The sequence below is a fragment of the Crocodylus siamensis genome, chromosome 3, assembly GCF_052110815.1.
Source record: "Crocodylus siamensis isolate JL-2025a chromosome 3, ASM5211081v1, whole genome shotgun sequence".
In the NCBI taxonomy this organism is placed as follows: domain Eukaryota; kingdom Metazoa; phylum Chordata; order Crocodylia; family Crocodylidae; genus Crocodylus; species Crocodylus siamensis.
In genome coordinates, this window is record NC_143397.1 from 251,291,337 (window position 1) to 251,307,528 (window position 16,192).

Genomic DNA, 16,192 nt, shown 5'->3' on the forward strand with positions numbered 1-16,192 from the left:
ACTTGGATGCATAAACCAGACATCCCTTTGCTCTTGCATCCAAGAGGCTCAATCGCACAACACACCAACCAGATGGGACTCCACAAGAAATACAAGTGATCATGGTAGGTTCCCCCTTCTTTGCCCAATTCCTTTGTGGTTAGAGTGCTCATGCAGGATAGGGGGTCTAACTTTCAGTGCCTCCTGTTGACACTGATGCCCTTTGCAGAAAACAATTCAATATTCACTAGGCCAGAGGGAGGGAGCAAGGATCCTCTAACACAGGTGAAGGCAAAACTACTGGGAGAGAGTCTGTATCTCCCTTTGGCCCAATATTTCTTTATTTTATTTTATTTGTAAGTGGAATGTCTTCAGCAGGAGGGGCTACAAGTACTCCACCCCAGGATGGCACATAGCATGGTGGTTTGGGTGCTCTCCTGACAGGTGGGAGATGCTAGTCCAAGACAAGGTGGAGGTAAATAGATTCAGATCACCCACACCCTGGCTCATTGCTATAAGCTGAGCTATTCAACAACAACAACAGAAGGCAGAGGCAACTTGTGATGCATTAAAAGTGTTTGATTGTGCAACAAATCTCTTTTACCCTTCCAAATTGCAAGAAAACAGTTTATACCACTCAGAGATATAGCACACATTAATAAACTAAAAAGCAGTGTGCTAATACCCAGGCATTAGGATAAAAGGGACAACTCATGCACAAGCTCTTTAATACTCACAGTTGCTCCTAGTAATCACTTAGCTATAATACAATCCGTCACACACAGCATCTGGACAGTGCATCATTTAAAACAGTGATATTGTTAAGAAATTTCTTATAAAATATATTATCAGGGTAAGTTTAGTGATATTTCACAATATTGTCCTTTTATTGTACCTCTCTCTTTGATAAGACGTATACTCTAGAGTATTGGCAGTATTTTTTAAATGGTTGGGTGTCTGAATAAAGACTGTATCAAAATAAGCTCAGCAAACTATGCGGACTACCAGGGATACCTCTAATCCATTCTTTTGATTAGGGAGCCTGCATTTTTTCTGAAATCACCAAAATTATGAAAATAATGTTATACATAGAAAAAAAGACAGTGATAAAACCAGTTGATGTTATTTTTTTCCCCACTGAAAGGCACAGTTGTTTTGTTTCAACACAAGAATTGGAAGGGCAATGGTGAGCAGGGGAAGGCAAGGGTGACTTTTTTCGAGGAAATATATTATCTACTAGCAAATTGCCTGTCAAGAATGATGGGGGAGGAGAGCTCAGCATCCAGCCCCCCACCCCATGTGTCCAGCCCCACTCCCCCCACAACTGCTCTGCATCAGGCCCCACTCCATCCCCCTGCTACTGCTCCATGTCCGGCCCCACACCACCCTGTTACCCCACCCCTGCTCCGCATCCACCTGGCCCGCTCTGCCTGCCTCCCTCCTGCCCACCACCACCTCCTTGCTGCCAGCTATTCTGGGGGCATCAGGGCCGGAAAAGGGGGGTGGGGACGGCGTGCTACCACCGTGATCCCCCCCCCTTCACCCTCAAGAAAGGAAATGGGGGAAAACCCCGCTGCTTGGGTGGCTGGGGCACATTTGCCACCGCTGCAAACTTCCCTGGCCGTGGCGCAAAGTTGTGCAGCCCAGACCCCTGCAGCCAATCACCGCCCACCCTCTGAGCGGCGCATGTGCAGTTGACCCAAAGCATTACAGACAGATAGACACACAAGACAGACAGACTAAGCCCTTTATATCGAGAGATTTCCCAAAAGAACTAGTATGTGTTCACTGGTTTTTGAATTTCCATTTTTTTAGTTTGGAATTCAATTTTTAGTTTTTGAATTTTTCTCTCCCATCTTTTTTTTTAAAGCACAAGGCTCTTCAGAAGATAATAACTACAACAGAAAGACAGGAAGAAACTCCTAACAATCCCAAAGGCACGTGTCCAATCCAAAAAGACTGAGCAGCACTGATTTCACAGAACCTGCCGGCTTCCGACTGATCTGTGACCCTCAGGTTCAACAAGCATAGAAAACTCACAAATCTTAATGCAGACTAAGATTTATTATAAACCAGGGATGATTTATTTTAACTGTCCTGAAAGACTAAAAATGACCCACTTTTGGGAGGTCTCTGGCTCATGAAAATGAGACATCTAAATCTGACAATGCAAAAATCTAAGGCAACCCAAATAACTCCTGGATTTTGAGCACCTTGGCTTCCTGGATCTGGGCCCAAGTACTGCTTTAATAGGAATATTCAATATTTCAGTCCATGGCCAGTTCTGCCCACTGAATATCGCTAACCCACACATACACTCTTAATAAAGAAGCTGCAAAACTATACATTTAATACCTGAAATGAAGAAACGTGTAAAAGGAACATTGACCAAAATCCTCTATTTAACAAACCGCACAGTACAGATGTTCAGAACAACTAATTTAAAGACGATATGGATTTTTGAATAACTTGATCAACATTTCTAAAATGTCTTCCCCCAAGTCTGACTTTTAATTAAAGCCACACATTTCTAAGGTGAATCTTTTATCTTAATTTTGCCTTTTTACATTTCCAATTAACCCAGTGGAAAGATTATATGAAACTACTTCTCTATCCATACAGAGATTCTGTGACGATAAAAAGCAAGATACTTTATTAATTTCTGCCTGTGAAAGGTCCTAATATAGGTGCAGTCTCTTATCACAGTAATGCTTTCTAAGCCAAAGTTTGTTTCTCAGGCACGTGGAAATGCAAGGTGACGGGATAGCCGACCTACTTAACAGCTGCTGAAAATGTTCTCTGTATTTTCTCAAACTCTTGGCATTTTGGTAAAACAAACAGCATTCCTCTTTTTAAGGTAATTATTAGGTCTGAGGCTGTTATGAATTTAGGTTCCCAGAGGTCCTTCAGTATCTGGAGAAGCAGCTTTGAAGAATACTCTGGGCTTTAATAACTTAGATGTGCAAATAGAATGAGAGATGGGTAACTGCATAGCTTGCAGTAGGCGAGTACAAGCTTGGTGACCAACTCCTCCCTAACATGACCCCCCTGTCCTTGGCCTGTAAGAGAAGTCTTCACAAGAGCCTTATGGCTATTGGGCACGGTGCCTGCACCAATCCTCCCCAAACCAGATCCACTTCCTATACTGTGCCTGCCCTTCTATGCAGAATAAAGGCTCCAGATCAGGGGGTGAGAGTGCCTCCCACAGACCGCTGGGTCACTAAAAGAGCCCTTTGCCCTTCTTTGTCCCACATTTTCACATTCATTCCCCCCCCTTGTGTTTTAGAAAATACCAGATGCCATGTTTATTCAGATCCTAAACATGCAACCTCTGCTTTTCTGAGAATTTCATGAACACAAGTAGCAAGCATTTTTAGTACAGATCATCCCTAGAGCAATTTATATTATAGATCTGCCCCTGTAGGTATAATGAATATTTACCTGGAAATAGTTACCTTGCATGTTAACATGCATATTTATTTTTTAAGTGGGTTTAATAAGCCCTGCAAACCAATTAGGATGCATTCATTCAAAAATGAATGTTTTACCCTTCCTAGGCTTCAAGAGCACTGAGTTTATCTCCACTTAATGGAGGCAGAAATTACCTTTCAAAAAGTTATTGAAACTAATGACTGCAATTTTATACAATTCCACAATTCGTGATGTTATTTCTTCTTGCTCTAATGAGCAATGAACTGCAATTGCTTGTTTTGACGGTGCTATGGTTTGTTTAGGAAGCGCTTACCGGCAACCTATTTTCTTGAAAAATGCAAGCGAGCTTCCTTTTCGGAGAATTGCTTTGATATACTTAAAGGGTAATAATGAGATTTTGGTCATGTTAACTCATGATCTGTTAAAAACCCAGGAGCAAGAGTCACCCATGATGCAACACACATATCAGAAACCCAATTCATGTAAATTCATGAATCAGTGCGAGTTGCAAGGCAGTCACAAAAATCAGGGAAACACATGTATTTGATACTCAGCATGGAAAAGGGTCAATTTACATTAATATGGCATTCTGTCAGGCCTGGCTTCAGTACTGGCATAATCCTCGTTGGAATAACTGGGAGAAGATGCCTTTGGAATATCACAGCCAGAAGCTTCAGTATTAGGAATCTTCTTTTCTTATCCTCTCGCATTTGCTTTCCTGGGAATGCCACTACATGAACAATGCTCATTCTACGTCCCAACTTAGCCACATATAACCATAGTTCTTGCTGGAGCACAGGTTTCATAGTTTCTAGGGCCAGAAGGGACCTGAACAGATCATCTAGTCCGACCCCCTGCCGTGGCAGGAAAGAGTACTGGGGTCAAACGACCCCAGCAAGGTGTTCATCTAACCTCCTCTTAAACACCCCCAGGGTAGGGGCCATCACCACTTCTCTTGGAAGTTGGTTCCAGACCCTAGCCGCCCTGACTGTGAAGTCGCGCCTCCTGATAGCTAACCTAAACCTACCCCCTGCCAGCTTGTGACTGTTATTCCTGGTCACTCCTGGCGGTGCTCGGGGGAACAGGAACTCCCCCAGTGCCTGCTGGTCCCCCCGACTAGTTTATAACAGGCCACAAGATCCCTCCTCAGCCTTCTTTTTGGAGGCTGAACAGGTTCAGGTCCCATAGCCTCTCCTCATAGGGCCTCCCCTGCTGTCCCCTAATCATGCGAGTGGCCTCCTCTGGACCCTCTCCACGTTGTCCACATCCCTCCTGAAGTGCGGTGCCCAGAACTGGACGCAGTACTCCAGCTGCGGCCTGACCAGTGCCACATAGAGGGGGAGGATCACCTCCTTGGACCTGCTCGAGATGCATCTGTGGATGCATGCCAAGGTGCGGTTGGCCTTCCTGACTGCATCCCCACACTGCCGGCCCATGTTCATCTTGGAGTCAATGATGACCCCAAGATCGTTTTCCGCCTCCATGCTGACAAGAGGGGAGTTCCCTAACCTGTAGGTATGGTGCCGGTTGTTCCTCCCCAGGTGCATCACCTTGCACTTATAGATTTCATAGACATTAGGGCTGGAAGGGACCTCGGGAGATCGAGTCCAGCCCCCTGCCCAAAGGGCAGGAAGTCAGCTGGGGTCATAGGATCCCAGCAAGATAAGCATTCAATTTACTCTTGAAGGTGTTCAGTGTAGGTGCTTGAACCACCTCCGCTGGCAGACTGTTCCAGACCTTGGGGGCTTGGACAGTAAAGAAATTCTTCCTTATGTCCAGCCTGAAACAGTCTTGCAGGAGTTTGTGAGCGTTCGACCTCGTCATCCCTTGGGGCGCTCTGGTGAACAGACGTTCCCACAGATCCTGGTGGTCACCCTGATAAACTTATAGGTGGCCATCAGATCACCCCTGAGCCTGCGCTTTTCCAGGCTAAAGAGTCCCCTGGCTCTCAGCCTGTCATCGTAAGATCTGTTTTCCTGACCTCTGATCATGCGCGTGGCTCTCCTCTGGACTCTCTCAAGCTTCTCCACATCCTTTTTGAATTGTGGAGCCCAAAACTGGACGCAGTACTCCAGCTGCGGCCTCACCAAGGCCGAGTACAAGGGGAGAATGACATCCCGGGATTTGCTCGAGAAGCATCTATGGATGCAAGCCAGCGTTCTGGTCGCTTTACTAGCCGCAGCATCGCATTGCAGGCTCATGTTCATCTTGTGGTCAATGATGACCCCCAAGTCTCTTTCTTCTGTAGTGCTAACCAACGTAGCACGGCCGAGCCTATAAGGGTGCTGCAGGTTTTTCCTCCCAAGGTGGAGAACCTTGCATTTTTCGGTGTTAAACACCAGGAGGTTCTCGTCTGCCCATTTGCTAAGCCTGTCCAGGTCAGCCTGGATCACCCGCCTATCTTCTGGCGTGGATGCTTTGCCCCAAAGTTTGGTGTCATCGGCGAACTTGGCCAGTCCACTCCTGACTCCAATGTCCATATCGTTAATGAAGATGTTGAACAGTATGGGTCCCAGGACAGAGCCTTGAGGGACCCCACTTGTCTGTGTTGAAACCCATCCTATTCTGAAATGCCTTGTGTGCTCTCCTGCTCCCTTTGATCCTCGTTGGGATTACCTTCCTTTGGGCTTGGAGGATCGTCTCCTTAGATAAATTCTTCATAGCTGGAAACTGTCTACTGTTGTGTGCTTGTACACGGCCACCACAATGTGGCCCTTTCCTTTTTCATCCCAAGGCAATTTCTGATCGTGGCAATCATTACAAGTAGAATTTATAATCCATTCATCTTTTCAGGAACCTTATTGACAGGGGTGTTGCTATGGTCTGACAGTTCCCAGCACTACCACACCACTCATGAGTAAGGCTCCTTGAAAGAAGGGGAAATTGTGACTGCTGGATTTTCTATCGCTAACATCTATGCACTGCATCAATGTCTGTGCCATCTTCTATTCGTAGATTTGCTTTGCACTTTTATAAACATTTTTGAAAAACAAATTCAAATTGATTGTCAGAGTGTAAGTGTAGAGGACTGTCCATGAGGGCTAAGGACAGATGTTCAAAAAGTCTGAGTGTGAATTGATTTAATCTTTGTAGATTAGTTTCACCTGGCTAGGCTGAATCTGTTTAATACAACTGTTGCTCAGCACATATAGAAATCATTCAGAGGCGTGCCAACATCCTGAGCCAAAGTAGGCCTCAGTAATAACACGAACAATGATCTCGGTGACCAGAAAGCAGCAGACCATACATGGTCGAAATGGAAGTGTGGGGAAAATTAGGAGCTTTGGGGCACATTAGAAGCTGAACAGATGGAAAATAATGCATGAGATGAGTACAATACACCAAAGATGAGAGTGTCCTGGTGAACAGGTAGGACTGGATGTAAGGTGGGTGTAATAGTGCAGTTATATTGCCTTTAGCTCCAGGTCCACCCAACACTTACGACAAACTGCCTGGTAGTGGCAGCCACACTTCTATTCAGGCAGCAGGGAGGGAGTCACTTGACTTCATTTGCCTGATGCCTTCTAAACTCTTCGTGCCACAGGTGTTAACAACCCTCTCTCTTTTTTAATGTTCTTAATGGTCCACTAATCCAGCTATTTTTTCTTTTGCAATTCTGCTAGCTGCTCCTGGTAAACTAGCTCCTGTTTCACAGCCCTGCAGATTGTTTGTAAGTACACCTAAAAACATTAACTCAGGTGAACATCAGCTCAGGTACGGAAATAACTTTGAGTGAAGCAATAGATGCACTGGCAAGATGCTCAAGAATATTAGATTTCATTTTATGAATTCAAAAGAGATGTATCCTTAATTCTAATGACTATGGGACTACAAGAAACAACATTTTTTCAATTATTTTGCCTGGGTTGTTGTGATTTTTAAATACATAATGTATGATATAATAAACTAACGCACATCCCAATAAAGTTTTTTTTTTTTTTTGCGTCGATCTTAAATTGAATAATGCAGCCCTAGGCTCTTAGCATATTAGTAAAGCTTCTAGTTTCTTTTACTTGGAGGAAAAACGTGTGTTATGTTATATGCATTGATGCACCACGCCAACTGCACTTGCCCTTCCAAATCCTAGATCCACTCATCCAAATAGGTCCCTTTATCTGGTAGGAAAGCTGCAATGTCTGATGAGAACCAGATGCAAATGATGTCACTTAAAGTTGTTTTAGTGTTTGCTGAGAACGAAGATGCATATGCTGGAAACTTTAAGCATTAAGCCATGCAGTTGTTTGGAGCAACATATAAAAAGGCCTGAGAAACCAAAATACTTTGCAATGAGCTAGAGGCAGTGGTTTACACTGATAGCATGCTGGTAGATAACCGTGACTAGCACTAAGCTTGAATTAGGCATGACGTTAATCCTTAGGCTCATTTCTGAACAAAAAATTCAGAAGGTCGTTACTAAGAATAAAAGCCTGGGGTCCTTCTATTATAATTACATAAGATCATTAGGAGTGGTCATATAGTATCACTAGTGATGGTATCCTGACAAAGTTCTCCCTGGCAATCCAAACTGATGGGGCCCGACATGACTGGTACTTCACCTCAATCAAGTCCAGCAACACCTGTTTTTTAAAACTATAACAAAAAGTGTATAAACATGACAGTAACATATGTCATAATTTAATTTGGCCAATGTACAATTGCCATTTCTTCTGCAGGCCAAAGACAGCTAGTTTATACAGATATCATGTCAAAATCTCCCTGACACATACCTGGTAATTGTCTACCAAGGTTTTGATCCAAAGCTCATTTATTAATAGGAAGATGGGCTACGGGCTAATAATAGGCTATGGAGCATGTTCATAAATGCCCTAACACCATTTAATGGAGTAAGCAGGTGCAACCCCTCGTATGATTTGATACACAATATATCTGGCGATTAACTTTGCTTAATTGCAGCCAATTTTCTGCAATTACAGCCTAGGCCCCAAGCATTCAAGGGGGCTTAGCTACGTAAAAAGTTTTCAAGAGCTGGTAAAATGCCTTTTTTTTTATTAATAAACAGGAAAGAAAAAGAAACATTAGGCACATATAAAAAATTGAAAGTAATTTCTTTAACTGTATCCAAGGCAGTTGGAACATTTTTTTCTTCCCAGACTGCAGACAAATTTCCCTTAGTGTCAGAGTAAACCTGACAAGTCATTATCCAAAGTTATAGTGCATGGGAGTGGGCACGGTTGTTTTACAGCATCCGACTGGCACTTTAGCTACAGAGAGATTACGCTCCCTCCTTAACACAATGCAAGCAGGTGATACTTCCACCCTGTACCCCAAGTAAGGTTGCAAGTTAGCCCCTTGTGGGGGTGTAAGTGGTAATGTAAGCAACCATGTAAGCTTCAGTCTAAATTATCTCCTGGGGTGAGGGGTCTCCTCAGGCTTTTCCTGCAAATCCCCCTTCCCAGAGGCAAATTCAATCCTTCTCATTTCCTGATCAGGACTAACAAGATCCTCCAGCTTGCATGAGTCATCAGTAATTGCTCTGCATCTTTATGCGAGAATCCAGCCCTAGAGTTTTCAATAAAAGTAAGAACAAAAACAAAACGTTTGAACAGCTTATCGAAAGGAAGTGGGGAGTTCTAGTTCATGATGATCTTAACTCCATACAATCAGTACCCCAAAATATGCATGAGAGCACCAAAATGCACATCTATAGTGCATTTATAGGTGACAGTGGGTGTCAAGCTCCTGCATGAACAGCTAAATGGACTAAACCTATTGAAAATGTGCCAGAAGCCAGGCAATAGCTTGACACCCACTACCACCCAGGAGCCTTTTTTATGTGAACAGGAGCCATTTTCGAAGATGGCACATAAAACCCTTGAGGACCCTCTACTATTTACAGTCTCTGGTTTAGATGTATACTAATACACCATTGTCTTGAATGAATATAGGAACCTACATTTCAAGAACCCAGCCCAAAAGCGTTTTTTAAATTGATACAGTTAACTCAGTCCAGAGCAGTAGTACCACGGGAGGCGCACATTATCAGCTACACAGATGCAACTAAGATTTCGGTTTGCCCCTTGGGTTAGAAGCTCTGCTGCTGCCATCAAAAAGAGCACTCTTATGCAGATATGAAGGGAAAGCCCTCAGTGATTAAGGCTAGAAATAGACACTGTCAAATTTAATGGGTCAGCTGCCCTGGGACATATCCAGCACAGCTGGACAAAATGCATGTTGCTATTGTCCTGCCCATTGATGCTGTGGGCTAACAGGCGATGTGACCCCACGTCTTACGGAGCCCGATCCTACATGCCATGGGAATACCCATGCATGTTAAAGCTACTCACTCCCTGGAGCCATGGGCCTGGCTGCTTCTTACAGAGGCACACCCCAGGCACTCACTGGGGCATGTCTGCGTAACTAGAAAAGTCGGGGTTTTCCTATTTGCAAAGACACATGGCAGAGATTCCTGGTGACATGTCTCTGGTGAAGGGGGGAAGCCAGGCAGGCACTCCTGGAGGTCTAGAGGCCTGATCCTGCACTGGGATTCCTGGAACATGAAGGACCGGGCCCCTCAAGCCCCTGCAGCACTTGCCTAGGTTGGGTGGAGAGCACGGACATCTCTGGGCTGCCCACAGCCTCACGCCATAAAACACACAGATGGCTGCTGATAAACAGGAGCACAAATCAGGACCACCTTTCTCTTGGCCCCAAACATTAGGAATTTGTGGCACAATGGGCATGGATGCTCGTTTGCTTAGCCTTTGGGCCACCATAAAAAAAGGCAATACAAAGGGTACAAAAGGCAAAGTCTGCTTCCATCCTAAAATGATTCGAGACACTCACTCATCTTTCACAGATATGTTACACTCTGGTTTCCTATTCAGTGCTGGTCAATGCAGTGAGTTCCTCTTGAAAAAACCCCCATCCTAAATAAATATTCCTCTTGTAAGTGTGTTTCAGTGGCATCTGTATTGTACTGCATGATGCATATGCATCTTATTAACATTTTGGTGCATCTGGCAAACTTCCTGAAAGCCTCTAGGATGGGTCTCAAAGTCCCAAGTTTTCACTGGGCTCCATAGGCAACGCATGCCTCCTGAGGCTGGGGGGGGAGGGCGGGGGCACAGCGACTGCCTGAAAGTGGTGACATGGGTGTCGGTGGCAAGGGTTGGGCCGAGCAGGGACCATCGGCAGGTGGCTGTGGAGGTGCTGGTGGCAGAGTGGGGGAGTCCCCCCACGGCCGGATGCCAAGCCTCGAAGTGCCAGTGGTACCTCTCAAAAGGGGTGCCACCACTCTGCCTGCCACCCGCCCGTCACATAAGCCAACAGTGCTCACTCTCAGGAGGGGCACCAGCACTTGCAGAGGGTGCACGTGCACCCCTGTGTCCCCTATGTGCTGCCTATGCTGGGCTCTGGGGGGGGTTTGAAGAATTTCTGAGTTCTAAAAGACACTCTATTTCTATAGTGAAAAATACTCAGCTAGGAGTAAACTAAGCATTTTTAGAGTTATCACTTAACATGGTTTTATTACAAGCCTGATTTTTTTCCCCTCAAAGTCCCCACCACTAGAGTGAAAAACTTTGCTTGTAATAGATTCATGTTTTGTTTTTTAAATGCAAGTCCTTAGTCCTTAAGGTTGTGGAGAAAACTTGAAACAAATCCATGAATCCTGGAGGTCTCAAAGCCATTAGGAAAAGAAAAGGAAACCCAAAGGTTTCAAGGAAATACTATAAAGTGTGCGAGAGGGAGAAGGGAATTTCAACTTACAATGTTATGGCTTTTTGGCTAGAGACAGAGATTACACAAACTGGTATAAGTGATTGGAAACGCATTCAAATCTGTAATACAGCACAAGTTCAGTGCAACTAAACTGCTTTTAAAATGGCCAAAACTAGTTTAAGATAAAACTGGGTGGATGTAGTATTAGCCTTCACTGATTTAGGTTACATCGGTTTATTGAACTTCTGTCCCAGATCCCCTCCAGATTCACATCAACTCACAGGCCCCAGCATCCCAGGATGCTTTGGACCTCCCCTACAACCCCTCCCAAGGTGTCTGCTCCAGCAGAGCAGGGAGATGTGCTCTAGTGCTGCCCAGCAACTTGCTTGGGCCGCTGCAGGCACGTGGCTGCATTTCCAGAATCAAAAAGTGAATGTCTGTTCACTTGCTTATTGGTTCAGTCTATGCAACTTAAACTAACCTACAAAGCTTGAATTGGTTCAGCCTTGGGTTTTTGACTTCTGTACTTAGCCTTTAGGTTGGTAATGCCCTGTCTTAAAAAATGCTTTACAATTAAAACATGCAATGTTTCCACTTCCCCCATCAATATATTTGCTCAGACAGATCACCGATAACAGAATAAAAGCAATGTCACATATTGTTTAAGCTTAAACTTTTCCCTCATTACATGGTGCTCCCTCATAGGCTGTAGGAATTAATGATGAAACACTTCCAAGGAAATCTGAGGAGGAATCTTTTAAAGAAGTCTTAGCAGCTTAAACACCCCCTGCTTTGATGTTAGCCCTGGAAAGCTATCAGACTCCAGTCTGGATTGCATTAGCCCCATGCAAGTTGGTTGTTAATGCTATAACCACACAGCATGTTTTGCCTACATCCCACTTATGACAGGCATATATAAATGTTAGGAGGAAGGAAATGGTAAGAGCACCTTCAATGAAATGAAGACAAAGGAGATGAAGGCAGTAGTTTTATCCGCTTCCTGGCTAATATGATCATTCTTTTGGCTTAAGTGCAGAACAGCATTAAATTATTATTATTATTATTATTAAAGGAAGTTAAGGATTAAAATGTGTCTATGCTTCCCAGACTGCCTATGCAGAACACTTTGGTTAAACCAGAGGCTCTTCATGTAATTAGAAGAACTCCAAATAAACTCAGGAAATTCTGGATGAGGCCCATTGTGTTGTATGCTAGAGCTGAGTGGAAAGAGTTTTCCCATCCTATGAAAATGTTGAAGACATCAAAGACTTTCCCAGTCCAAGGTGGAACACAACCCTCGCCTCCCCCAGCATATCAGAAAAAATAGAAAATTGAAATATTTCAGGGTTTTTTTGGTTCAAATAACTCTTTAATTCACATCAGTTATATTTTAAAACCATTTTAATCTACATTTTCTAGCAATATTATAACAAGTTCAGCCTTATTTTTTTTTCTGAAGAATGATCTGACTGGGCAGATTCAGTAAGCTGTTTCAAGAAGAGGTTCAGTTTTGACAAGGTGGCACATTTGCTTCATTATAGAAAGAAAGTTTTCCTCCAAAAAAAGTTCCCCGTCAACTGAATAATTCATGCTGCTACCTGGAAGAAGCCCACAGTATGATACTGGTGCTGGGACAAACTGCATATTTTTCCTTCCTGTGTCAGCATGGACATTTCATAGATTTTAGGGTCGGAATAGGACCCATCAGATTATCGAGTCTGATTCCCTGCCCTGGGCAGGAAAGAGCCAGGTGTTTGTCCAATCTCCTCTTCAATACCTCCAAGAAAGGGGATAGCACCACCTCCCTTGGAAGCATAGTCCATATTTTTGGCAACCCCCACTGTAGAGAATGTTTTCCTGATGTCCCATCTAAATTTGCTCTCCTTCAGTTTGTGGCCATTGTTTCTAGTTACCCCAAGGGACACCCTGGGAAACATTGTATCCCCTATTTCCAGCTGTCCCCACCTGATGAGTTTGTAGATGGCCACAAGTTTCTTTTGTGGAGGCTGAAATGATTCAAGTCCTTCAATTGGTTCTTGTAGGGTTTTTCTGTAGGTCTTTAACCAGACGCATGGCCCTCCTCTGAAACCTTTCCAGGTTATCTACAACCCTCTTGAAATGCAACACCCAAAACTGGATACAGTACTCCAGCTGCAGCCTTACCAATGCCACATAGAGGGAAGTATCACCTCTCTAGACTTGTTTGTGATGCACCTACTTATGCAAGAAGTGTGGTTAGCTTTACTTATTACTTCACCACATTGGCGATGTTGTTGCATCCCATAGGGATCAACGCCCCCCAGCAAAAATGGGAGCATTCCCATTGCTCCCAATGATATTACTCCACAGAAGCTCTACTACCCTCAAGCTTTCCATACAGAGTCTTGGTCAAAGTTGCAGTGGGGGCTGTCCTAGAAAAATCTCTTTTGTGCCCCAGACCATGTTCTCTCATCAACCAATTTAATCCATTTTGGACACTTTGCCGAATAATTACAAGATTGCCTGGCACTAGCTTCCTTACGTTACCCTAGTCCTCCCTGAGCAAATGCTCTACTTTGCGGACATGGAGTGAAAGCCATATCAGCTTCCTTCAGCTGATACACTGGAGCAGAACTAATCCTGCTTTACAGAGAAAAATAGGAGTTGCATTAAGAGCTGCTTGGATGCTGCCCCTTCTATAGCGCAGTGAGTGTGACAAGGTGCTGTTAAATATTATCCAGAGGTTTAGGGCAGGAAACAAAGCATTATTTTATCCACAAAATAAAATATTAGGGGAAAGACTATACCTTAACGAGGTTATTTCACTGCTCGTCAGTCATTCTCAGTGCAGCAGTGCAGAATCCTGAGGTTCAACAGCCCCAACTAACCGTGTACCTCAGAGGCATGCCTGAACCAATCCTGGCAACAGTTATAACAAAATTTGTTCCTTTGTGCATTTCCCTGCCTTACAGCCAGATAGTTGTTATATTCACATATTTGTTCATCAAAAAAAAAATTGGCCCACTTCAAATCCATAGCTCCACACCTCTCTCTCTCACCCCCATCCTCCCCCGATGAAGTATGGCACCTTACTCAGATTGCATAACCTCCGTCCACCTCCAAAACAGACTACTGCCAGAGCACAGCACCTAAGGCTGCATCCAGACGAGCGTAGCTGTGCAGCGCATGGCTCCACGGACACGTCTGCAGCACCCCAAAGTGCACTTTCCATTGTGCTTTGCACTGCAAGGGAGCAGCATAGACTGTTTTTTTGACCCCAAAAAAGCCCGGAGAGAGAAAAAGCAAAGCCGCACACGTGGCAGCAGTGTGGGCTGCCTGAGTCCGGACCTGCACTCGGCTGCTGGACAGGCTCCATGCAACAGCAGCCCCAGGAGGTCCCCAGGCCTTCAAGTAAGGTTGCTGGAACCAGCCCAGTGATGGCTTCAGCCTCTCCTACCCCACCCTGGGTAACTTGCCACACACCCGCGTGCATACAGCACAGACAACTAGCGGTAGCACAAGGTGCACCACCACTACTTGTCCCTAGGGAACCAAACATTCATGCGTCTAGACACGGCCTGAGTACCCAGAAACTCAGAAAAAGTTGAGCTCTAGATCCAAACCCCAGTTCCCGGATTACAAGTCACAATCATCCCTCCCTTACCCTGCTTTCCTCCAGTCTGGCCATGTTAAACCCACCTTTTATCAGGTCACTTTCCTCTCTGAGTCTCTCACCTGTTTGTCCAGCAATTGTAGCATACAGTCTATGGGGAATCCTGGAGGGGATTTTCAATCCTGCTCTTATCTGGTAATACCTAAAGAGAGGATCAAAAGAAAAAAAAATGCTGTTACACAGACAGCTACTCTATTCAACCTGAGAAAAACAGAACAGAGTGGGTGGCCACATGCTACTGCAGATACAGTATGAAGAACAGGATTTAAATGCTGAGGCCCTTGTTCTTTCCTACTCAGTTTTAATGATTTTTTTTTCAGTGCAGTTAATTCCTGATTTACACCACCATCAAACACAAATCCAGACTAATACCTGCCTGACAAATAAGCACTGAGAAAAGTTCTCCCTGCTTGTAAAGAAAAGTAAGTAAGTCTCCATGATGCAGTGCAGCGTGATCAATCAAATGTGCCGGAAGTCAGAACAGCAGAGAAAGGAAGGAAGGAATTTTGTCAAAATAAATTAACGAATCCCCCTATTCCCAAGAAAGCTCTTTTTCAAAAACTTGTGATTAGACTGATTTTTAACGAGAAGGGAACCCTACATTTCACAAGCATTCTCCATTCTAGGTTGGTTTGCTGTCGGTAAGCAAACCCTGCATTGGATCTATTGGAGTAGTATCTAGCTACTAAGCGAGAGATGACGCCAATGAAAATGCTGCCGGTTTGAGAGCAAAGGATGCTGCAGAACTTTCCATAATGTTTGCACGCATGTGCACACAATCCAAGTAAGTAAAAAGGCAAGAATATTCCCAAACAAGACCCATTATAACAAGGAATAAGGAAAGGCATAGAGGCTAGGACACTGCCTTCTCCAGGATCCTGTTTGCAAAAAGCCACTGCTTCTTTTTACTGGTCATAAATTAACTTAATATCCCTGCACACAGCCTTTCCTGATGCATTTTTAGGAACGGAGTGCAGCAGGAACCCAAGGGCCTCATTTTCTCTCCCTTACTTGGTTTTACACAGCTGAGAGGGCACCGATTTCAGCAGCGTTAGTCCTGATTTACTGTGGGGAGAGGAAAAAAACAAAAAACAAAAAAAATCAAGCCCACGGTATTTTTTCAGAATACAAGGATGAAATATTACCATGGATTCACACGGGCAGAAGCAGCCTGCTTACACTATCAGCATATTTGAAACTGCCTTTGTGGGGGAATACCAATATCTGACTATGTACACATGAAGATTGGCACATATAAGGAACAGGACAATGCTTAGTATGAGCAGACCTCAGCCAATAATATGCGTATCATGAGTTCCCGTTATAATAGACTTATTCCCGGTAGCTGCTGCTGACTACATGTGCATCTTTCATAGCGAAAATAAAATCCTAGAACATCTGGCTCTCTGTTTTACTCCTGTATGCTGAGAGATAAGAGGATAAGTAGTA

General features: G+C 44.3%; 1 protein-coding gene across 1 annotated transcript in view; it reads right to left on the reverse strand.

Annotated features, from left to right (window-relative positions):
• The window catches only part of FAM135B (family with sequence similarity 135 member B), a 310,367-nt gene that overhangs the window by 163,549 nt on the left and 130,626 nt on the right, over window positions 1-16,192 (reverse strand). Inside the window, exon 3 of the mRNA XM_090040700.1 lies at window positions 14,806-14,885. Within this exon, the coding sequence (XP_089896826.1) occupies window positions 14,806-14,885 (80 nt within the window). The remainder of the gene's footprint in view (window positions 1-14,805; window positions 14,886-16,192) is intronic.